This window comes from Triturus cristatus, chromosome 8 (genome assembly GCF_964204655.1).
Source record: "Triturus cristatus chromosome 8, aTriCri1.1, whole genome shotgun sequence".
NCBI classification, from domain to species: Eukaryota; Metazoa; Chordata; class Amphibia; order Caudata; family Salamandridae; genus Triturus; species Triturus cristatus.
The window spans coordinates 1,117,843,390-1,117,867,157 of record NC_140591.1 but is presented as its reverse complement, the minus strand read 5'-3'; the positions used below and the strand labels follow the sequence as shown (position 1 = coordinate 1,117,867,157).

General features: G+C 45.3%; 2 protein-coding genes across 14 annotated transcripts in view; one reads left to right on the top strand and one right to left on the bottom strand.

Moving 5' to 3' along the window:
- The window catches only part of SLC9D1 (solute carrier family 9 member D1), a 444,459-nt gene extending 420,985 nt beyond the window's left edge, over nt 1-23,474 (bottom strand). The window contains exon 1 of one of the 3 annotated variants that reach the window (XM_085622704.1): nt 23,358-23,474. The gene's annotated coding sequence lies outside the window, so the exon portion shown is untranslated. Of the gene's footprint in view, nt 1-22,496; nt 22,767-23,295; nt 23,316-23,357 lie in introns of those variants that run through there. The other 2 variants (XM_085622705.1, XM_085622703.1) reach the window with 2 other exon arrangements.
- DCUN1D2 (defective in cullin neddylation 1 domain containing 2) overlaps nt 22,898-23,768 on the top strand; it is a 205,591-nt gene continuing 204,720 nt past the window's right edge. For 2 of the 11 annotated variants that reach the window (XM_085622707.1, XM_085622718.1), the window contains exon 1: nt 23,410-23,548. Coding sequence is in view for 2 of the 11 variants with exons in the window: in XM_085622706.1 (XP_085478832.1) it covers nt 23,546-23,548 (3 nt within the window). In the remaining 9 variants the exon portion in view is untranslated. Of the gene's footprint in view, nt 23,008-23,395; nt 23,549-23,768 lie in introns of those variants that run through there. The other 9 variants (XM_085622709.1, XM_085622717.1, XM_085622708.1 and 6 more) reach the window with 8 other exon arrangements.

The window sequence follows — 23,768 nt, the reverse complement described above, 5'->3', positions numbered from 1 at the left end:
CTCATTCAAAAAGGAAGTAAAATCAATTCTCATGGCCAAATTCACCTGAATAAGGTCCATAGTTTGTGAACGAACTACTATAGCGCTGCCATTACCCTGACTAGGACAAGGGACCATCTAAGCAATCTGGACATTCCATCTTCCTGTTGCTTGACGCAAGAGGATAGCGTCCTGATGTACCTGATCACTTTGCTTTTGTAACATGTTTGTGTATAGATGCTACAATTTGCCTTTGGTTTATGTATAAAAACTTTATTTACTGTTAAGCGCTCTGATAGCCGCAAGGGTCTTTTTCGCGCTCTATAAAACTTTCAAATAAGAAATACCTTGACTATGTCCAGAAACACGACCACAGCTTGCAGTTTAATTGGTGCAGCATAGCAAACCGTGTACGTGACATTAGTAGCATTAATCGTACCACAAGTATTTTTGCTAAAATCTTGTTATCCAAATTAATCAAGGAAGGGAGCGATATGAGGTGTATTGCGCTCGATCTCTGCCTGGCTTAAGACGTGTTAATTATAGAGACTCATGCACAGTGGGTGAAAGTAACCCTCCTTTTCTAACTTCTTCATACATGTGCAGTAGATGCTGTGTCAATATGTTAGCATATTCCTTGAAAAACTCAGCTGTGAATCCGACAAAATTGGGCCGCTCATTAAGTTTATCAGCCTAGCTGAAAGGGCTTTCAGAAAGATGGGCGAGTCCACATTGCACCCATACATGTTAAACTAATGTAGGATATCTGTCCTGCAACTTCCCCTATACTATCAAGTAGCATCTCTCAGGGTCAGCTATCACCTCAATCAATATGAATTGTACTCCTCTTTTGAACAATATTGTGGCCCCTTTGGAATATAAGCAGTACGATGCAAGCCAGCGACTCATCGCCTATTTATTTATTTATTTACTAACTGATGTTCAGTCCATCTGGTGAGGTGGGTCTCCTGAAGCAACGCCAGAACTTGCCTCAATTTGCAATGATTATTTAATCCTTTTATCTTCCATGTGACAGCATTGATGTTCATTTATTTTATCTGTGTGCAAATTCATTTCTTTGTATATGTAATTGTGCATCTCAGGGTCACCCTTATAAACACCGTCCTGTAAACATTTGTAGAAAACTGCAAAATATAGTGTCAACCCCTTCCCTAACCCCCTCCCACATGTATCCCCTATCGACCCAGGATACATCAATCCCTCCTCTCAGGACCCAACTTACCAATAACATACTGAATAACATAATAGGTAGTTAACCCGTGGGTTTACCAGTAGATCACTACCAGATGCAAGTATGATAAACTATCAATGTGAAAGCCATCCAAAACATATTCACTCGAGCGCCATCTCGCCACTCCCCCAATACCTGACCCAGTGCTTGTGTTTCATTGAATAAGGAAGAAAGAAGGGAGACATATTAGATGTATAGGATACCTATCTAATCATCTAGCAAAGCCAGTACTTTACCTAACTTGCATAACGGCCCATGGTTCTGTTAGTGCATGACAAAGACTGAGGAGAGGATCCAGCTATCAGTTTCGATTTAAGGTGATTGACAAATTCAACAGGTTTATGAAGGTTTGGGAAGAAATATTGCTTACCCTGCCACTTCTACCTCAGCCACGTTGGGTACTGCAAAGCATATTGGATGTCCATTTGTACGTTTTTTTTTTTTAACTGTTGCAAATCCATGGCATGCTTCTTGTACAGCCTGCTTCCAGTCCGGAATACAGTGCTGTATGATCTGCCTGCTGCATTAATGCCTGCTTTTCTCTGGCCATTTTGAGTGTTGAGGCTCTACCTTGAAATTCAGGAGTAGGACAATTATAGGATGCAGCTTGGACTTCGGGGTGGTTTTTGTGCCAATCCTCGTGTGCCTGTTACACTACAAGAGTGATGAAAAGCAACCTTTACCAAACGCTGAAGCAATAGTGACTAAAGAATTCCATCGGGACTGTAGCGATTCTGAAAACCCAATTATATGCAGGTTGTTTCTTCAAGAGCACGCCTTGAAATCTAATTAATTTTTTTATTGCCGAGAAGTGTCATTTTTTTGCAGTGTCTGCAATCTTGCTGCATGTGCAGTTAGTTTGTCTTCTTTGTTCAAAATGCTGCCTCTTTATTTACACAGTTCTTAAATTGGTCAACTCTTCTAGCCAGTAAGCCTATTTTTGCATTAATAGATTTTATGCTTTGCTGCACCTTAAGGATTGCTTTTTCTTCTTTGTTGGACTTGTTTTTATTTTCCTATGGCCAAAGACTAATTTGGCTTGCTAATTGCCGTGTTTGCCCATTTTGTGTAGATGTACATTCACTTGCTGTAGGAGAGTAGGATCTGCACTTATGTTGCCCCCACTTTTTACGGGATGTTATACTGGTTTCTGGCTATAGTCTGGCTGGGTCCCTGCTAATCAGGGCCCCAGTCTCTCTGTTCTCTCTAAACAACTTGGAGTGCATATTAGATGCACTAGTGACTGGATACTGTGGTACCTTATGAGCCCCTAGTATATGGTACCTTAGGTACCAAGGGCATAGGTACTTCACAGGCCTACCAGGGGCTGAAGCATGTATTATGCCACCCCTGGGAAGCAGACTAAATCTGACACCGCAGGCCTGCTACTGCAGCCTGGGTGAGGTAGTGTTAGCACTCCTCACTGAGGTATAGGTTCCTATATCTCACCATACACACACACATAAACCTAGCAGGCCCTATCAATCCTGAGGGCAGGGTGCTTGGTTTACAATGTGAGGGGGTGCCTCTGCATGAGCAGGGCCCCTCTGCAGCTGGCAGAGTCTATTCTCTGTGGCTGTTTGTGGTTGCGGTTAAACCATATACTCTTAAGTGCATTATAACCTAGTGGTAAATGTTAACTTTGGAATGACTGCATCAAAACATGTCGTATTTGGTGTCAAACAACTTGGAATCATAACCCCACACGAGTAACTGGTGTGGGAGTATGATCCCACCCTTCTAGAGGGGAAGACATGTACCTGCTGTGGAAACACAGTAAAAATCTGAAAAAGCCCTGGCATCACAAAATGGATGCCACCAGCACAGACACTGGGCTGCCTTCCTGCTGCTGACTGAAACGCGCAGTGGAGGAGGCCCAACAATAGGCATCCTGTCACAGGGAGGTGTCACCACCTTCCAGACAGGATTTAGTGTATTGGGGCTGGGGGGTGCACTCCTAGAGTGCTTTGAAGTCCTGCACTGGGGGAGCAGTAGGCTCCTCTGTGCATATGCCAGCTCAAACCGGTTCAGGGGCTACCTGCCCCTGCTCTGGCGCGAAACTGGACAAAGGGAAGTGGGTGTAACCACCCACTCCCCTGACCCTCCCATAGGAGTGATCATAGAGCTAGTCCCTCCCTTTCCTTTAGTATAAGTCAGGGAACCCTTGCCATTGCAAGTTAGATATCCCTGGACGACGCTCTACAAGAAGAATCCTGGACCTTCGACCTTCGACCTTCCACTACCTTTGGAAGACTGAAGAATCTCCCTTGGAGTCAAGGATTGACTCCCCTGCTTGGCAGGCACCAAAAACTTGAATCAACGGTCGCAAACTTTCCTGCTCCCGCCGGAGTCCGAAGTCCCTGCAGCCCCGGAAGTGGATTTCCTGACTTCTCAACGGCCATTGTGAGTCCCCAGCAAACCTGAGGCGAGTGGATCCGACGAGTGACGAGGAACAGCAATACCCGGGTACCATGCACTATTGTCGAGTTCAATCCCTTCACGACGTTCTACGAACTTGTGCATTGGACCACGTGTGGTCCAAGCCTCCAGCAGGATTTCCCTCGAAAATCAGAGGCCTACCTCGTCCCGAGTGACCGTGGGCTCCTGTGAAGCAAATCCTCACGAGGCGGCTTCGCGATCCCTTGCCGGTTGGCTTGTGGGTCCCCTGAAGACTCTCATCGAACCAAAGGGCTCCCCTGGTTGCCCCAGGCCTGCCCTGACTTACCCTCGCTGGGTGAGTCCCTCAGACCTTGCTGGTCTGCACCGCTGACTTTCTTCAATTTCCACGAGACTTGCTGTTGCCAAGGCTTGTTGGCTCCAATCTGGTTGCCGACACCTCAGTAAGCTGTAGACTTCGTGGGACACTCCGAATCCACCTCCTGGTCATCGTCGACGCCTCCTGGACCTCGTGGCTGAAGAGTCAAAACACCCTTGATCACCTGAAATCACCCGACTTCCGTGGGCATCCATCTTCCTGGCCCCGGGTCACTGACAAGTGACTGTGAACACTGTCCCTTCTGCATTCAGGTCTTCTTCATCTTGAATCCAGCCTTGGATTCCGCCGGACACTTCTCCAGTCTTCACAAGCAGCAAAACTTATTCGGCTTCCATTGAAAACGACAACGCGACCCGACACCAAAAGACACCTATGCACCCGGCTTCCATGGGTGAGGTAACTCGTGCACTCTGGTGCTCCTGTGTGTGTTGACCCTCGAACTACTTACCTTGTAAGCTTGTAAACTCTCTAGAAGTACCCTAAAACTTTAAAAATCCAACCGCGACTTGCTCCATTGAAATCAATAGGGAACCCGCGGCTGTGTTCTCACACTGCATGCGTCTCCCGTGGGTCCTTTACTTACCTGCCTTGGGTGGATTAGTGAGGCCCCAGCAATTCTACAGGCCCTAAGCCTTGTCCCCTTGCAAGTTGACATTCCTAAACCTCTTTTTTAGTATATGATCTGGTACGCCCCTGGGGCCCCAGTCATATTTGTGCTTAACTTATTGTGAAACGTTGATATTTGCATATGTTCCTGACTTCTAATCTCATAAAGAGATTAGTAGAGTGTGTCTAGTAATAAATACATATATATACCTGTGTGGTGTCCTTTCATTTGGTAATTCAAGAGATTATAAGGTAAAACAAGCTATTTTACATTCCTCTGAGACTTAGCCTGAAGGCTGCTCTCCACAGCTACCACTAGGATAGCTTTCTTTAAAAGGTTGTCTTAAACCTATCTACCATAAGAGTCGAATTGGACTGGTGCAAGGTGGCCACTATAACTAGTGACCAGCATATGCCAGGCCAACTTCTCACATTGGTGGGCAGCGTGTGGGATTCCAGCTTGCCATTGTTTTACCAGAAAATCTCTATTTGAATTACTAACTGAAAACCACTAAAGGTACTCAAGGTACATATAAAGTCAAGCTTAGTATCAATAAGTTCTACTGAACTTAGAGTGGTTTGTGAAGGGATAGCACACCCTTGCTACAGCTCAGATCTAGGATCAGTAGGCCACAAACTAGTGTAGGTAGTACAACACTGCACAACACTAGAATGTCCTCAAGGGATGGAGCCAGTGGGTCCACCCAGCCTCAGTAGAAGGACATGACCTTTTTTGACTTGAAGGCCATGTGTGTTGCAAGACACCTGAAGCTAGGACAGAGTCCCTCCACACTAGGCCTGATAGATCTGCTGACAGCAGATGATCTGAGGTTGGCTCTAGGAGTTAACAGATCTGAATCAGGGAGTGGGTCAATTACAGTGTCTGGGTCAGATGAGGAAAATCAAGATGACCAGGACTTTGTGGTTGAAGGGCCAGACCCACATGGGTCTGAAAAAGACAGAGGATTTCTCCCTAAGAGATCTGACAGAGTGGAGGAGAGGCCTGGTCTACGGAATCTGACCACTCATATCACTCTGGCAGAGAATCTGTCCATCAGAGGAGCTCATACTTTAATAAAAGAGAGACCTCCACTGAAAGAATGTACAAACTGCTGCAGTATGAGGAAGCAAGGTTAGCCCTTAAGGCCAAGCAGTTGGCATTAGATAAAGAAGCCTTTGAGCTCCAGAGAGCTTCTAGAAAAGAGGGGTTAGAACCCCCTGGTGGCAGCAACAGTGTCCCTAGAGTCAGAGATTACATTCCAGACCATAGGAACCTGTACAAGGTTGTTCCTCCCTACCAGAGTGGGGATGATATCCACAAATGGATAAGAGCTATGGAGAGGGCCTGTAGAGTACAACAGGTCCCCCCGAAACAGTGGGCAGCAATCTTGTGGCTCTCCTTTTCAGATAAAAGATAGAGACAAGCTCCTCACTGTTAGAGAAGAGGATGCTGATGACTATGAAGTCCTGAAAAGTGCATTAATAGATGGGTTTGGCATAACCACTGAACAGTACAGGTTGAAGTTCAGAGATACCCAGAAAGCACAGAATCAGGACTGGACAGACTTTGCAGATTGTGCAACCAAGGCTCTGGTGAGTTGGCTGGTTGGTAGTAGAGTTACTGATTTTAAGGGATTGTATAATCTTATGATGAGAGAACAGATCCTTAATAATTGCCAAAACCAGTTGTTGCATTAATACTTGGTGGACTCTGATCGGACCTCTCCCCAAGAATTGGGAAAGAAGGCAGACAAATGGGTCAGAACCAGGGTGAGGCAGAAAACCCAGAACCAAGGGGGTGACACTAAGAAGCAGGATCCTAAATGCTCTGAGAAAGGTGGGTATAAGTCAAAAGACCAGAAGTCTTCACAAGGGCCCCAAAAATCTGCATCTGGTGGGGATTCACAGTCTACAAAGGGAAAAGGCCAAAAGAAGCCCTGGTGCAAATTCTGTAAACAGAAAGGGTACTGTACTTCTGATTGTAACAAGTCCAAAGACCAAACCACCACCACTCCTGCCCCTAAGGAATCTGTTCCCCCTAGTTCAGCTACTAGTGGAGGTGGTACTCAGAATAAGGTGTAGTAGGGTTGACCCTGTGTTCTGAAGTGGACTCTGGCCTAGTCAGAGTACCCACTCAGGCATTGCTGGTTTGTGATGGAGACATTGATATGTCCTTCCTAGTGAGTCCCAGTAATCTGGGCAAATACAAACAGCAGCCTGTAATAAATGGCAAACAGGCTTTGGCATTCAGGGACACAGGTGCTAGTGTCACCATGGTGGCAGAGGATCTTGTGGACCCTGGGCAGATCATACTGGGTGAAATGTACCAGGTTACCAATGCAAGCAATGTCAGGACCAACCATAGTCTGGCAGTTGTGAATTTCTCCTGGGGAGGGGTAACTGGCCTCAAGAAGGTAGTAGTCAGTGCAGACCTCCCTGTCAAATGTCTATTGGGCAATGATCTAGAGGCTTCAGCCTGGTCTGAAGTAGAGTTATGGACTCATGCTGAGATGTTGGGCATACCTGCAGAGGTATTTGCTGTGACCAGGTCACAAGCCAAAATGCATCAAACTGAACCAGCTCTGGATTCTGAAAGTATGAACCAGGTGCTACCCAAGAGGAGGAGCAGTAGGGTTAAGGCAGTACCTTCCCCTCTGTCTCAGATCTCAGATTCCCCTCCTGAGGGAGGAGAAGCAGATCCTGAAGAAGGAACTGCCCCAGAGGGACTTCAGCCTGATCAGGTTGAGTTCTTGGGGGCAGGGGGACCTTCCAGGGAAGACCTGAGTAAGGAGCAACAGTGTTGCCCCTCTCTTGAACCCCTCAGACAGCAGGCTACTGCTGAGGCTGCTGGGAGTGCTAGTGGGTCCCATAAAGTTTATTGGGATGAGGGACTCCTAAATTCTGAGGCTAGAGAGCCTACCCCTGGAGCCACCAGGAGGTTGGTAATACCTCAGAAGTTTATGGGGTTCCTCTTGACCCTAGCACATGACATCCCTCTAGCAGGACACTTGGGCCAAAACAAGACCTGGGACAGGCTTGTTCCACATTTTCATTGGCCACACATGTCAGAGGACACCAAGGAGTTTTGACGCTCCTGTGTCACTTGCCAAGCCAGTGGCAAGTCAGGTGGCACAACAAAGGCCCCCCTGATATCACTACCTGTGGTGGGGGTACCCTTTGCAAGGGTGGGGATTGACATTGTTGGTCCCCATGACCCTCCAACAGCATCTGGGCACAGGTTTATCCTGGTGGTAGTGGATCATGCCACATGGTACCCAGAAGCAATTCCCCTCAGGACCACCACAGCCCCTGTGGTGGCAAGAGCCCTCATTGGAGTTTTCTCCAGAGTGGGTTTCCCAAAGGAGGTTATATCTGAAAAAGGTACAAACTTCATGTCAGGGTATCTAAAAGCAATGTGGAAGGAGTGTGGTGTAAACTAAAAGTTCACTACTCCCTATCACCCACAATGCAATGGGTTAGTTGAAAGGTTCAACAAAACCCTAAAGGGAATGATTAAAGGCCTCCCAGAAAAGCTTAGGCGAAAATGGGATCTTTTACTTCCCTGCCTTCTGTTTGCATACAGAGAGGTCCCACAGAAGGGGGTTGGCTACAGCCCTTTTGAACTTCTGTTTGGGCATCCTGTAAGAGGTCCATTATGTTTGGTGAAGGAGCGCTGGAAGTTACCTCTCAAACCTCCCAAACAGGATGTGATGGACTATGTACTTGGTCTCCGCTCCCGGATGGCTGAATACATGAAGCAGGCAACCAAAAACCTGGAGACAAGCCAAGAACTACAAAAAACTTGGCATGACCAAAAGGCTGTGCTGACTGTATACCAGCCAGGACAGAAAGTGTGGGTGTTGGAGCCTGTGGCCCCAGCAGCTCTCCAAGACAAGCGGAGTGGCCCCCATACAATTGTTGAGCAAAGGGGAGAAGTCACCTACTTGGTGAATCTTGGAACTCCCAGGAGCCCCCTTAGGGTGCTCCATGTCAACAGATTGAAACCATATGTTGACAGGGCTGACATGGGCTTGCTCATGGCAACTGATGAGGAACAGGAGGAGGAGAGTGACCCTCTCCCTTACCTGCTCTCACAGAACCCTGATGATGGGTCAGTAGATGGTGTTGCTTTGGCAAGCAGCCTCACTTGACCATCAGCAAACTGAATGCAGACAAGTTCTGCAGCAGTTCAGACATATGTTTAGCCTGACCCCTAGTCAGACTTCCTGGTGCACCCATAAGGTGGACACTGGAGACAGCCTGCCTGTCAAGAGTAAAATCTACAGGCAACCTGACCATGTCAGGGACTGAATCAGGACTGAAGTCCAGAAAATGTTGGAACTAGGTGTAATTGAGCCTTCATATAGCCCTTGGGCTAGTCCAGTAGTCCTTGTGCCTAAACCTCATACCCAGGGTGGTAAGAAAGAAATTAGGTTTTGTGTAGACTACAGAGGCCTCAATGCACTCACCAGGACTGATGCCCATCTAATTCCCAGGGCAGATGAGCTCATTGATACTTTGGCCTCAGCCAAATATCTGAGTACATTTGACCTAACAGCTGGCTACTGGCAAATCAAGTTAGCTGATGATGCCAAGGCCAAAACAGCATTTTCAACCCCAGGTGGGCACTACCACTTTGTGGTGATGCCCTTTGGTTTGAAAAATGCACCTGCCACTTTTCAGAGGTTGGTGAACAAAGTTCTGACAGGTATGGAAACTTATTGCTCAGCTTATCTAGATGATATTGCTGTCTTTAGTTCCACCTGGCAGGATCACCTGGTCCACCTCAGAAATGTTTTGGAGGCCCTGCAAAAAGCAGGCCTCACTATCAAGGCCACTAAGTGCCAGATAGGGCAGAGTCAGGTTGTGTACCTGGGCCACCTTGTAGGTGGAGGCCAGGTTCAACCATTGCAGAGCAAAATCCAGACCATAATGGAATGGATAGCTCCAACCACCCAGACACAGGTGAGAGCCTTTTTAGGTCTGACTGGGTACTATAGGAGGTTTGTTAAGGGATATGGATCTATAGTGACCCCCTTAAATGATCTTACCTCAAAGAAAATGTCAAAAAAGGTTCAGTGGACAGCTAGCTGTCAAAAGGCATTTGATGACCTAAAGCAGGCCATGTGCACTGCCCCCGTCTTACAGAGTCCAGACTACACAAAAAAGTTCATTGTCCAAACAGATGCTTCTGAGCTGGGTGTGGGAGCTGTACTGTCTCAACTGAATGATGAAGGTCAAGACCAGCCAGTAGCTTCTATAAGCAGAAGGCTGACCCCTAGAGAGAAACGTTGGTCAGCTATAGAGAGGGAGGCCTTTGCTGTGGTGTGTGCCCTGAAGAAGCGGAGGCCATACTTGTTTGGCACTCACTTCATAGTTCAGACTGACCACAAGCCCCTCCTATGGCTCAAACAGATGAAAGGTGAAAATCCTAAACTGCTATGGTGGTCCATTTCCCTACAGGGGATGGACTATACAGTGGAACATAGACCTGGGACCCAACATGCCAATGCAGATGGACTCTCAAGGTATTTCCACTTAGAACATGAAGACTCAACTGGTCAAGGTCAGTTTAGTGTCCCTGCGTTGGGGGGGGGGGGGGTATCTGCACTTATGTTGCCCCCACTTTTTTTCTGATGTTTACACTGGTTTCTGGCTATAGTCTGGCTGGGTCCCTGCTAATCAGGGCCCCAGTCTCTCTGTTCTCTCTAAACAACTTGGAGTGCATATTAGATGCACTAGTGACTGGATACTGTGGTACCTTATGAGCCCCTAGTATATGGTAGCAAGGGCATAGGTACTTCACAGGCCTACCAGGGACTGAAGCATGTATTATGCCACCCCTGGGAAGCAGACTAAATCTGACACTGCAGGCCTGCTACTGCAGCCTGGGTGAGGTAGTGTTAGCACTCCTCACTGAGGTATAGGTTCTTATATCTCACCATACACACACACATAAACCTAGCAGGCCCTATCAATCCTGAGGGCAGGGTGCTTGGTTTACAATGTGAGGGGGTGCCTCTGCATGAGCAGGGCCCCTCTGCAGCTGGCAGAGTCTATTCTCTGTGGCTGTTTGTGGATGCGGTTAAACCATATACTCTTAAGTGCATTATAACCTAGCAATAAATGCTAACTTTGGAATGACTGCATCAAAACATGTCGTGTTTGGTGTCAAACAACTTGGAATCATACCCCCACACCAGTAACTGGTGTGGGAGTATGATCCCACCCTTCTAGAGGGGAAGACATGTATCTACTGTGGAAACACAATAGAAATCCGAAAGAGCCCTGGAATCACAAAATGGATGCCACCAGCACAGACACTGGGCTGCCCTCCTGCTGCTGACTGAAACTCGCAGTGGAGGAGGCCCAACAATAGGCATCCTGTCACAGGGAGGTGTCACCACCTTCCAGACAGGATTTAGTGTATTGGGGCTCGGTGGATGAACTCCTAGAGTGCTTTGAAGTCCTGCACTGGGGGAGCAGTAGGCTCCTCTGTGCATATGCCAGCTCAACCCGGTTCAGGGGCTACCTGCCCCTGCTCTTGCGTGAAACTGGACAAAGGGAAGTGGGTGTAACCACCCACTCCCCTCCCAGAGGAGTGGTCATAGAGCTAGTCCCTCCCTTTCCTTTAGTATAAGTTAGGGAACCCTTGCCATTGCAAGTTAGATATCCCTGGACGACGCTCTACAAGAAGAATCCTGGACCTTCGACGTTCCACTACCGTTGGAAGACTGAAGAAACTCCCTTGGAGTCAAGGAGTGACTCCCCTGCTTGGCAGGCACCAAAAACTTGAATCAACGGTCGCAAAGTTTCCCGCTCTCGCCGGAGTCCGAAGTCCCTGCAGCCCCAGAAGTGGATTTCCTGACTTCTCACCGGCCATTGTGAGTCCCCAGCAAACCGGAGGCGAGTGGACCCCACGACTGACGAGGAACAGCAATACCCGGGTACCGTGCACTATTATCGAGTGCAACCCCTTCACGACGTTCTACGTACTTGTGCATTGGACCACGTGTGGTCCAAGCCTCCAGCAGGATTTCCCTCGAAAATCAGAGGCCTACCTCGTCCCGAGTGACAGTGGGCTTCTGTGAAGCGAATCCTCGCGAGGCGTCTTCGCGATCCCTTGCCGGGTGGCTTGTGGGTCCCCTAAAGACTTTCTCATCGAACCAAAGGGCTCCCCTGGTTTCTCCAGGCCTGCCCTGACTGACCCTCGCTGGGTGAGTCCCTCAGACCTTGCTGGTCTGCACCACTGACTTTCTTCAACTTCCACAAGACTTGCTGTTGCCAAGGCTTGTTGGCTCCAATCCGACACCCCAATAAGCTGCAGACTTCGTGGGACACTCCGAATCCAGCTCCTGGTCGTCGTCAACGACTCCTGGACCTCGTGGCTGAAGAGCCAAAACACCCTTGATCACCTGAAATCACCGACTTCCGTGGGCATCCATCTTCCTGGCCCCGGGTCACTGGCAAGTGACTATGAACACTGTCCCTTCTGCTTTCAGGTCTTCTTCATCTTGAATCCAGCCTTGGATTCCACCAGACACTTCTCCAGTCTTCACAAGCAGCAAAACATCTTCGGCTTCCATTGAAAACGACGACGCGACCCGACACCAAAAGACACCTATGCACCCGGCTTCCCTGGGTGAGGTAACTCGTGCACTCCGGTGCTCCTGTGGGTGTTGGCCCTCGAACTACTTACCTTGTAAGTGGCTCGCTTGTAGACTCTCTAGAAGTACCCTAAAACTTTAAAAATCCAACCGCGACTTGCTCCATTGAAATCAATAGGGAACCCGCGGCTGTGTTCTCACACTGCACGTGTCTCCCGTTGCGCATATCAGTTTTTCCCAATTAGGCTATGTTGTAACCGCCAAGCCACAATCTATTCAGAGCTCTTACTTTTCACCTCTATGTCAACAGTTTCTCAAATTCTGCCACACGCACAGGTCACAGGCAGCATCCACCTCCCTCGTCACTCACCCAGTCGATTGTCCTATATTTGTCTTTTGGCCAAGCTGTGGCAACTTCTCCTATTGGGTGAACTCCTCTGCCATTCACAGCGGGTTGCGGGTTAGCGAGTCTCGTCTGATCACACTACTGTCACTGCTGAGTGTCAGCAAACACACAACCCCCAATAGCGCTGTGGTCAGGTCTGCTCCTGCACCAACCTCTGCTTTACATGCCTTTTGTCAATGGCTCCTACTGCTGGGTTTAAGATGCCGATTGTGCAATCGGGGTCATTTCACATCTTCATCGTCCCATGGCTGGCAGTGCTGAGCCCTGATGGAGCAGGGCTATTTTGTTTTATTATGGCTCCGGTGTCAAGAGCCTCACGGATTCCAAGCCATCTTAGGTGCCGCACAATGGTGCCCCAGAATGATTTCAAGTTCTTGTTTAGAAACTATCGCTTCCAATAAATGACACCCAATACAGTGAAATAATCTAATGTACTAAAGTGAAATGCTTCAAAATTACAAAGAAATACACTTTTTGAATTTTGTAGATTCTTGATCCTAGGTTTTAATAACTTTTGAATCATGATTACCATAACAAAAATGTTGATGGCTTAACTTTGGCTCGGCTCTCCTTATGAATTTACTAGCTTGCCCACCTACAGGTGAGATCAAAAAGTGAATGATAGCTTAACAGAAAAATTGATGGAGAGAGTAGCCCCAAAGTCTTCAGAAGTATGTGCATGTATGCATTTTTATGTATAAACTTTTTATCATACGATGCTATCAAAACAGCTAAGGTGATTTCTAGTCCATAACTAAAAAAACAACAATAACCTTTGTAGGCAGGTAGGGAGGGTCATAATTACACGTGTGTGTGATAGCAGGCATCCCAGAAAAGTTTTAATGGTAAGGTGTGGCAATAATGACAAGAAACCATAAACCGTTCAGAGCTAGTTATGGTTTTGATGAATAACCAAAATAAGTATAGACCTATGAATAATCTCAGAAGTCTGCAGGCAAATGCCACATGAGAATGCTGAAGAGCTGGAGTCATCAGTTAGTGTGACCTAATCTAACTTTATTTGTATGTAATAAGACATGAAATATCTCTCCATATGCTGGTGAGGTCACCAGAAAACAGAGAAGACAGTTACTTGGAGTGTTCACAGATGTCAAGAAAAGAGGGATTTGGGAGACTTTCTGCTGCCCCTGAAAAGTGCAAGACATTGTTAAAAAAAACTATTTGAGAAACTGAAAAATACCATCAGGAAAGTTATTTTGGCAGGGACTAGAATAAATTAGGGTGCCTCAGTTCCAGCAGCAGTGACTAGCATCAGTTCCAGCCGAAGTAGGTGCACTATCACAAATGCTGCATCATAAGCCTACTATCACTTATTTTAAAACCCAATACCTATGTTAATGCAAGCTGCACAGGAAACATGTGAATCTTGTGTTACAACATTACTTAACATGTACACTCCAAATATGAGGAAGGCATAGGAACTTTAAAATCAAAACAATTAGATGCAAAGAGAAGTATTAGGCTATTCACAGTTAAAGTCCATGGTGTTGGTTACTTCTACACAGAACTAAAATAATGTGCATCTATAGTCTACAAAAAATACAGAGAAAATGTGTTGTGATAAAGTGAAAAACACTGGTCAAGCTAATTTTCAAGCTGACAAATATCATAGGATTAATAAAACAGCTAATGGGGGAGTTATAAATTACAGTTCTATTTCATACTAACACAAAGTAGTTCAAATGGATAGAAAATTGATCATAGGCAAGCTTTCTCACACCTGCACACTGGAATAGTGAGTTCATCCAAAGAAGGTTTAACACACTAAACGATACAGATGCAAACACAAATAAGATAGCAGATTATCAGCACACTGACTAACAAATCGAGCCACATACCAATATACAAGTCCAAAAAGAGGTTTGTTTTTACTGAACAATTGCACCTGAAGAATTTGACAAGAAAGACCAATAAAGTTTAAAATCATGTTCAAAAAGGACTAAAAGGTGCATACAAATAACATGCTAAAATCCATCACAAAGTAATGTTCAAATTCAAAACAGATCACATTTACTCTACAACAACGCACAGAAAAGTAAATAATTTCTCATAAAATCTTCTGATCTAATTTGAGCCTTTTCTTCCTTTTTTTCTTAAATCAATCATTTACCTTCAAGCCCATTTTATTAACAATTCACATTGATGAGCCAATAGCAATCTCTCTTCTATCTATGTAACACATGGTCTACTTACTTCTTCAAAAGACTCTATTCACTGGTAGCACTCTCTCTACATTATGATTTTTATATTTTTTCCAATTATTATATGTATTACTTCTATATTAACATCTGGGTGCACACATGAAGTGTTCTGACACGTGGCACTCAATGAACCAAATGTGTCAGTGGATATCTATTCTCAATGCCTAGCTGAATGCCGCAGTTTCTTTAGTTCATAGGAGAGATATTATTACATTATTTTTATTTATTACACTTTTATCATACTTGCTGGACCACATCTGGGTTGGCTGACAGTTGGGCTCTTGTGCATTCTCTCTAAACAGTCACGCAAAGGGAGCTTATAAGTGCCTTGCATATCCCGATGGGCCATCACCAGGCTGATGGGCCTTCCTGAGCTAAAGTTGTGGGAGGAGTTGTCACAGACACCTTCCTATAGTGTGTCTGGAGCCAGGCCAGGGAAAGGCAGTGTCTTGTACACTAAAAAGACTTTCTTTTGAAGTTTGCCTACTTTAAAGGCAGCAAGGGGTATAAGTATTGGACCTCTGACACTCTCAGATCAGAACATTTCTAGACTGGGGACATTCTGCCAGGAAGAAGATCTGGATGCTGTAGGAGGGACTACCACTCTGTCTGTTTCTTTGTTGTGCTGGTCTGCTGCTTTGGTCCTGGGAGTGAATGGACTGAACGTTGCTTTCCCTATCTTGCCTCCAAGGGCATGTGTGTGCTTGCCTCCTGTTAAGAAGCCTTGGGGCCATCAAAGAGTTCACCTACCAGTGCCTGTGCTCTTCTTTTGAGAGTCCTGACTAGCCAAGGGGTGTCAAATCCAGTCCCTGGGTCCTTGGAAGTAGAATCTGGTGAACTAGAGGAGAAAATCAATGCATTGGCTCCCAGCGTCTGTTTTTACCGACGCATCACTACAAACTTCGATGCATTGCGGCTGCCAGCACCAGAGCGTGGTTCTCGATCGGCACATCAAGCATGGCTTTCCCCGCATGCTCTAACTTTCCATTGCAGCGCATCAGAAGAACCGCCGCAGCATGCGTTTTGTGCACTACATCACTGAATTCTCTTACGCACCGCTCCAACTCCGACGCAGCACCTGCTTCATCACTGTGGAATCGGCGTAGCACATCTGGATTTTCTACGCATCATCCCTGGGCGCCGATTTCTTCATCAATGCTGTCCAGCAGTAAGGAACCGAGGCCGCGTGTCCAGAATCTGCACATCATCTCCCCTGACACTAAGGAACAGACACATCACCTCCCCCGACAGTAAGGAACAGACGCATCACCTGTCCAGGGCAGCAGTAAGGAACCGACACATCACCTTCACTGGCAGTAAGGAACCAAAGCATCAGCTCCCCTGGGAGTAAGGAACCGATGCATCACTTAGCTTTTTCGGCGCCTCAACTCTCCTGCGCCTTGCACCGTCTTTTGATTTAGACATATCCAAGGTCCTTTGTGCTAAAAGTAAGACAGCCATAGAGTTTTATGGACGGAACTGATTTAACCTTTGAAAAGCGATATCTTTACTTGTGTATGTTGGATTTTTGTTGTTTTGGTCTTGTTTTATTCATGTAAATATTGGCTACTTGTGTAACCTGGTGTAGACTCATTTTGAAGTGATTTCACTTTGTGACTTTGTGTATGTATAAATGCTTTACACATTGCCTTTGATATAAGTCTACCAAGGAGGTGAGCAGGGGTTATCTGAGCTGAGTAATCCCCGTACACTTACTAGAGTGAGGGTCTCTACTTGGACAGGGTGCAAACCACTGCCAACTAGCGACCCCATTTCTAACAATGTTGTTTAATATCTTTTGGGAAAAATGTACAAAAGTTTCTCTAAAAGTTCTTTGAGGTGGACTTGTTTGTTCAAAATTGATACATATATATATATTTTAAAATGTATATCATCATACAATCTTCTTTTGTGATATTAAGTTGTTCACCAAACAAGGTATTTCGCCCAGTCTATGAGCTCCATCACTGGAGTTAACAAATGTTTGTAGCAATAGTAAGACCCAATGAACAAAAGAACTAGAAGTTTGAGTTTATAACTAATTAATCATCACACAAATGCTACTCACATTCATGTGGAAATTAGACGTAATGTGGTCAGAATCCCAACGTAAATTATCACCAAGTCCCATAGCAGAGGGTTACCGGTTATCTATAACAGCAATCTATGAAAAAGAATACACCAAGGTATCTAAAAGTCTTAAATTTGCATACATAAATATCTTGTCAATCAAACAGAACCCAAGTGATAATATCTGTAACCTGTTGGAGGAATAGAACCGCAGGAAACAAGAAACGGTTGCATATTTGACATGATTAATGTTAGCGAAGCAACATCTGACCCCTGATAAAAGTCTTACACAGATTGTTGTCTTACCTAACCTTTGCTTCTAGAGCGGTGGTACGCATAGTACGGCCAGTGGGCCGCCAGCGGCCCGGCAGGCCTTCATCGGCGGCCCACGGACCTTGCCTTGCCGTTTCTACATTTCTAGTGAGGCCGGCAGTAAACACAGAAGATGACCGCAGGAGCATAGGTAGTGAATACGTATTAAATAGGTATTCACTACGTATGCTCCTGCGGCCATCTTCTGTGTTTACTGCCGGCCTCTGTGACCTCACAGCACCGTTGGAAAGCCTCCCAAAAGGCCCTTTAAAAGTTAGCTGTGAGCGCTTTTACAGATGACATTTAAAGGGCCTTTTGCGAAGCTTCCTGTTTGGACAGAGACAGATAGAGGCAAATAGAGATAGAGACAGGCAGAGGCAGAGACAGAGACAGAGAGAGGGACAGATAGATGTATGCCGGGTCTGGTGGCTCAGTGGACTAATGCGTCTGCTGCAGGAGCCTGTGTTCAACCTCATGGTCACAGTTTTTTTTTTTGCTCTATCCATGCCTCCACCACGAACCCCACCCCCACCGGTGCGGCCCTCGGCCACAAACCACACTGTAAATTTGGCCCCAGAGAGAAAGTTTGTGAGTACCCATGCTCTAGAGTCTTACTGGTTTGTCTGGTGTTTTCAAGTTGAACCCCTGTTGGCGTTTTTGGTGCAAGCAACCTCCCAGTGATCCAATTTGCACCAATGAATGTATGGTTGTCATCCGATATCCATGACGGATATCAAAACGTCAGTTATGGGGAGCATTCTGCTGCATTGGATAGTTTCTATTAAACGTACCTTAATGTAGTAATTTTTGCTTGTGCTTGCAGTATGGTTTCTATGAATACAAGTAACTTTATGCAGCTCTCAGCATCTGTGTAAGATAATGATACGTGTGCCTTTTAACGGTGTACTGAGCACGTTTTACTTACATTAATTACCTCAAATAGGATAGGGGTTTATTGTTATTTGTCGCATGCAATTGGCTTCTGCCAGCAGGTAACAGATATTATCACTTGAGTTAAGTTTATAAGGATGCTTGCGTAGGCACATTTAAGAAGTTTTAGATATCTTGGGGTATGCTTCTTCATAGACTGACATTGGCAACTTGTGGCCATCTGCTATAGGCCTTATGCTATTACTTACATTGGGATTGTGGCCACTTTACTTCTAATATCCACAAGTGTATGAGTAGCATTCGGTTGACTGTCACTTTTTAATTCCAATTAACAATGCTATTGTTTATTGGCAAGTGCAATTGCTACAGAAATTATTAAACTCCCCTGATGAAGTGCGTGGACTGTCAGAAACACGTGGAGATTGCTGAACAATTTAATATGCCAAAAATAAGAGTGCATGAAATAATAATAGTTTGAATATACAAAGCAACAAATCAATTTTGAATAAGCCTAAAAGCCTTATTGAAACTTTTGTGAAGCATTTTTTCCCAAAAGATATCAGCATGGTAACATTTTGTGATAAACTAAAATAATCTAATAATATTACTCAAATGCACTTTAGAAACGGTGCCATTCTGCAAGGGACTGCACAGGCATTTTGAGATAGATATCCACAGACACATTATCCACTTACTGCTTCATCACTTGAGCATTCAGTTATCTGTTGAAGATGCCCCCAACTCACCTAATGATGCTTGGGTTACTGTCCTATTAACAAAGGCCCTTGTAGGAACTATGTCTTCCAGAGAAGTTAGTAGCATCCCTGAAGTGGTTGAGCATATACAGTGCTAAGGCTGATTAACTATGCGGCCTTTGACCGAAAGCAAAGTTCAAGATGTTTCAATAGGGGCTCTAGTTAGGGCAGGTGTAGTGTTAGTGTATAGCATAATTAGTCCTTTGTCAATGTTCAGGATGTGAACCTCACACTCACATTCTGTTAATGACAAGCTGTGTCTTGTGTAATGTTTACTTTAATCCATGTTATGATTTGACTTCAGCTCTTGACCCACATTCCTTCTCCATGGTATCCACAACTGTGCACCAAAATGTGCTTGAATTCCCTGGAGATCAGACCTGCAGGAAGTGGGCTCCTGCCTCTGGACAAGAATAAAATGCTTACTGGTGATATTTACATCATAACATATTTGGAGACAAGCGACAAACTTGCAGGAGCCCACTGTCAACTTTGACATATTGAAGTCATCCGGCTCTTCTCGTCAAGCCTGAAGCCCTCTCATGCTCACAGGTCCGCTGCTTTGACCTCACGCCCTCCCATCTATAACTTCTGTTGTGCCGTGGGACTGTGGATCTGGCAGTGAGTTAATTTATATTAGGAGAAATATTTCTTAATTTTCCGCACTCTTCATTTGAGCGTTAGAGGGCTTCTACAGAACGCGGTGTATGCGCACCTCTACCCGCGCTTTCTTCACATGCGCATTACTCGTGACTCTTTCAACTGGACCTTTGGCCTCCGACGTACTGAGTCAACATGACATGGCGGCCATCCAGTTACCAGCAGCTGTGAGATTTCACTTTCGAATTTCTTCGATTTAACAGTGATTTTACTCTTTAAGAAAATGTACATTTTACTTTTTTTTTTTTTTTTTTAAATGGCTGGTATACAACAATTTGTTCAGATACCTTTTTTACAAAATCCTTGTGAGCCACCACATTTTGTGAAAAAAGGTCCAAGGTTCCTGTATGATGCACAGGCACAGACGATGCAGCAGACTGGAAGGGAGACAAAGATAGGCCCAAACGAAGTCCAGAGTGCCCAGACGGTAAATTTAGTGTCTGATCTGAATCTTATCTCATGATGAATCTAGGGACCTACAGCCAGGTAAGCCCTTGAGTACCCTAGGAAAAGGGTTGGGAAGATGCAGGCGACCCACCCAGGGGAGGGTCTGGGCAGGGGGGAGGTTACTCCCATGTCCTTTGTCCATTTTCGAGCCAGAGCGGGACCCAACGGCTCCCAGAACTGGTTTGAACTGGACTATGCACTGGGACACCAAGTATGCCCTTCATTCAGACTTTCTGGTGCTGGCAAGCACACCCCCCGGTCCCAATACACTAAATCCTGTCTGGGAGGTGGTCACACCTCCCTGTGACAGGATGCTCAGTGTCCCACCTTCCTCTGCTCTAGCTTGGCTCAGCAGCAGGCAGGCAGAAATGTGTCTCAGGTCATCAGCAACAAGTTTGTGCTGTCACTTGGAACTCTGAGAGCCAAACAGAGGGCTCTTCCAGTGCTTGGAATCATACCTCCCACATTGTTTACGGTGTAGGGGTATGATTCCAACATGTTTGATACCAAACATGATAGGATTAGTTGCAGCCGTTTTCTAGATGGTCATCGCATAACTACGCGGTGCCCCTCTAATATACTATATGGCTGCTTCACTGAAAACCTGGGAGAATGGACTCCGTAGGCTGCAGGGGTTTACTGCTCATGCAGGGGCACCTTCTCACTTAGAACCAAGCACCCTGTCTTCAGAATTGCCAAATGCAAAAAGAGGAATTGATAGACCGAATGCGGAACAATGTCATACATTCACCACAGTACAGAGATCTGGGCCTAAATCCATCGTTTTTTTGTTCACCATGCCATTTTAGTTTGAACCCAGCCATATGCAAATCAGTTTTGACCCTGCGCCTAATGGGAACAGTCCAGCCGAACTGCAAGGCCAGGTCCTACCTGGATTGGAAACAAGCATCCTAGGACCAGTTCCAGGGTTTCACCCCTCATCTGCCAGGATAGCTTGACTCCAAAGACATGGAGAGCACAGGAACCACGTCTGGGGACTAATAATGTAACCTCTATTTTGGTGACAAGATAGATAAATTATCTCCTCCCTTGAGTTGTATATTTCCTCAAAATAAAACTTTGTTTTTAGTATTTTTTGTGATCTTCAAAGGCAAATCCAACCAAGAAATAAATATATTTTGACCATTTAGGTAAAGTATGTCTCAGTATATCTATTTAATACTTTAGTACCAGTATATAAAGATCAATCTTTTAGATATATATACAGAAAACATTTACAATATGTACAAAACTAATTTACAAGGACAAAGAAAAAATGAACATATACATATCAATGAAGCCCTTTCTTTCAAAATAGGATGCCTTTGAAGTTAATTTACTAGAGCATTTTACACAAGTCTGTGCCTTTGTGAATAATATATGTTAAGATATTACTTGAGAAACTGGTTGAAGAACAGGTGATTATACAGACTGATTCTTCAGAGTGGGTTGATCCCATTGTTTTAGTTTGCAAGAAGAATAAGGACATAAAAATGTGCGCAGACTTACGCACACTCAATAAAAACCTAGAGATTGGCTGCTCCCCTTTGCCCAAAATTAATGATTTACCATCAAACATCAGTGGGGCTAAATTTTTCTGTTCATTATATCTTCGCTCCACTTATCAGATTCTCCTTGCTGCAGATTTGCAAGACCTCATGATCTTTGTCACTCCTTTTGTAGCCTACAAATTTCCAAGGTTGCAATTTGGTCTAGCATCTGCAGTAAGCGTGTTTCAGAAGTTGATGGACACCATTTTGTCCGATATACCAGGTACCAAAACTTATCAAGACAACGTTTAGTATTTTCAAAAACAGTAGAAAACATAACATTTTACAAAAAAATGTTGGAGTTTTCAGAGATGTAGGCATTGCATTTAAGCCTGAGAAATGTAACTTACTCAAGATTGAGTAAGATTATTTAGGTCATCATATATCTGACACTTGTATACACCATAAGTTTTCATCGGTATAAGCCTTACAAGATGTTACTTCTCCCAAGGATGAGGATACCGTAAAATCGTTTCTAGGAATGAGCGAATACTATTCCAAATTCATACATGATTATGCTATGATTGTTCAACTTCTTTTAAAAAATGTACAATGTATTTGGGACGATACAGCTGACCTGTGATAATTACATCGTATCAGCGGGGTATGTTAGCTTGATTTCTACTTTTAGTTTTTCGTTTACGGGCTTCATGAAATATTAATTTGAATCAACGCAATGCATCTCACTCATTTCTAAATAAAGACAGTCCAAACAGTCTTAAAATTGGCTTCCCATTGCCATGTACCTGCTTACTGCTATTTACAACAGCTTAGAGTTGCACTCACACCACCTTCTTAGTACTGGAACTGCATGAACCTCATCGCCGGTAAACAGAATGGTGATGCGGGTAGAAAGGCATAGGGGGGGGGGGCGTGATCTTGGCCGTACCCCTTTACTATAAAATGTTTTCGATGTCCTCCTGGGTGCTCATGCTCACATACACAACCTCACACATCTTTCACCTGGACTGGGCTGGAGCTTGGCTGCTCTTTCTTGCAACTGCTGCCCGGTGCGCCGTCACCCTCATCCCCGTGCGCACTAGGATGCCTTCCATCAGTTATATGGATGTGCTAGCACTATTGCGTGTCTGTCATACACGGACACGCTTCCGCTTTCGTTTCCCATTCAAGCACGCGCAGCCTTTTGGGGGTTTGTAGTTCCCAAACGGTTCTTCCCAGTCCTTTCACAAGTTGGTGCCACATTTCAATATCTGACATACGAATGGGCGGGACGCATACCGATGAGCTGCCCTACACGTAACACAGCGACAACCTTGTTAACGTCTCATTGGCTGTGACCTGACGTACGGCCTGCTCAAACCAATAGGAATGATAGGTCGGATTAAACTTGGGCGGGGCCAAGTTAGTAACGGTGGCCATGTCTTGGTCAGGCACAGCTTTGCTAGTTGACAAAACATTTTACAAAGAAGTCATTATGGAGAGTAGAACTTGAAGAGGTGGCTGTTAAAAAAAGGTAAAACTGTGCTGTCGATTGTTCTGTCGAAGAAACGGCTGAAGCCCGCAGTTTACTTAATTCATGTTGAAACTCGAGAGATTTACAATCTCGTTTGTGAAGTAAAATCTATAAGTAGGTTAGATTTCGAACACATTCTGTAAAGCTCGTACTCACAATGTACAAGACTATTATTGATTTTCATTTGTCATATAATTTCTCAAAAGTAATTATACATTTAAGAAAGATTCGACATTTTCATTAGTCTTAAACACAAAACTCCCCTTTTAGCGGGGAATACACAATTACCTAAGAATGTTTGCAATTTCAAAATGGCTGCAAAGTTTCAGAGTACTGATTACGATACAGACCACAAGTTCAACGATGCCTTGCTTCTCTCGTCACCTTGTGTTTGGGAGGCGTGGTAACCCATGTACGCTGAAGCCGGACAGCGGCAGCAGCGCCACTACAGTAGACTCTCTTCCTGGAGGCCGGTGTTTTTTGCGCGTGCGCAGTGGTAGCGCAAGCGCAGCCAAGTTGGGGAATCGCGGGTGATAGAATGGTAGGTGTATAAATCCCCTACTATCTCCGGGTGCTGTCACTGGACATAGACAACCGTGTTAAGGGGTGGACTGTAGCCGCCTCGCCTCTGGGCGCATGGCAGTGGGGGAGGGTGGCTGTCATAGGGTCTGTGTTACAGCAGAGTCCTGGGCTGGGACCCCTGTAATCCTCCTAGCTGGGAAGGTCACTGTGGGAGGAGGGTGGCGAGGGTGGTTGGTATT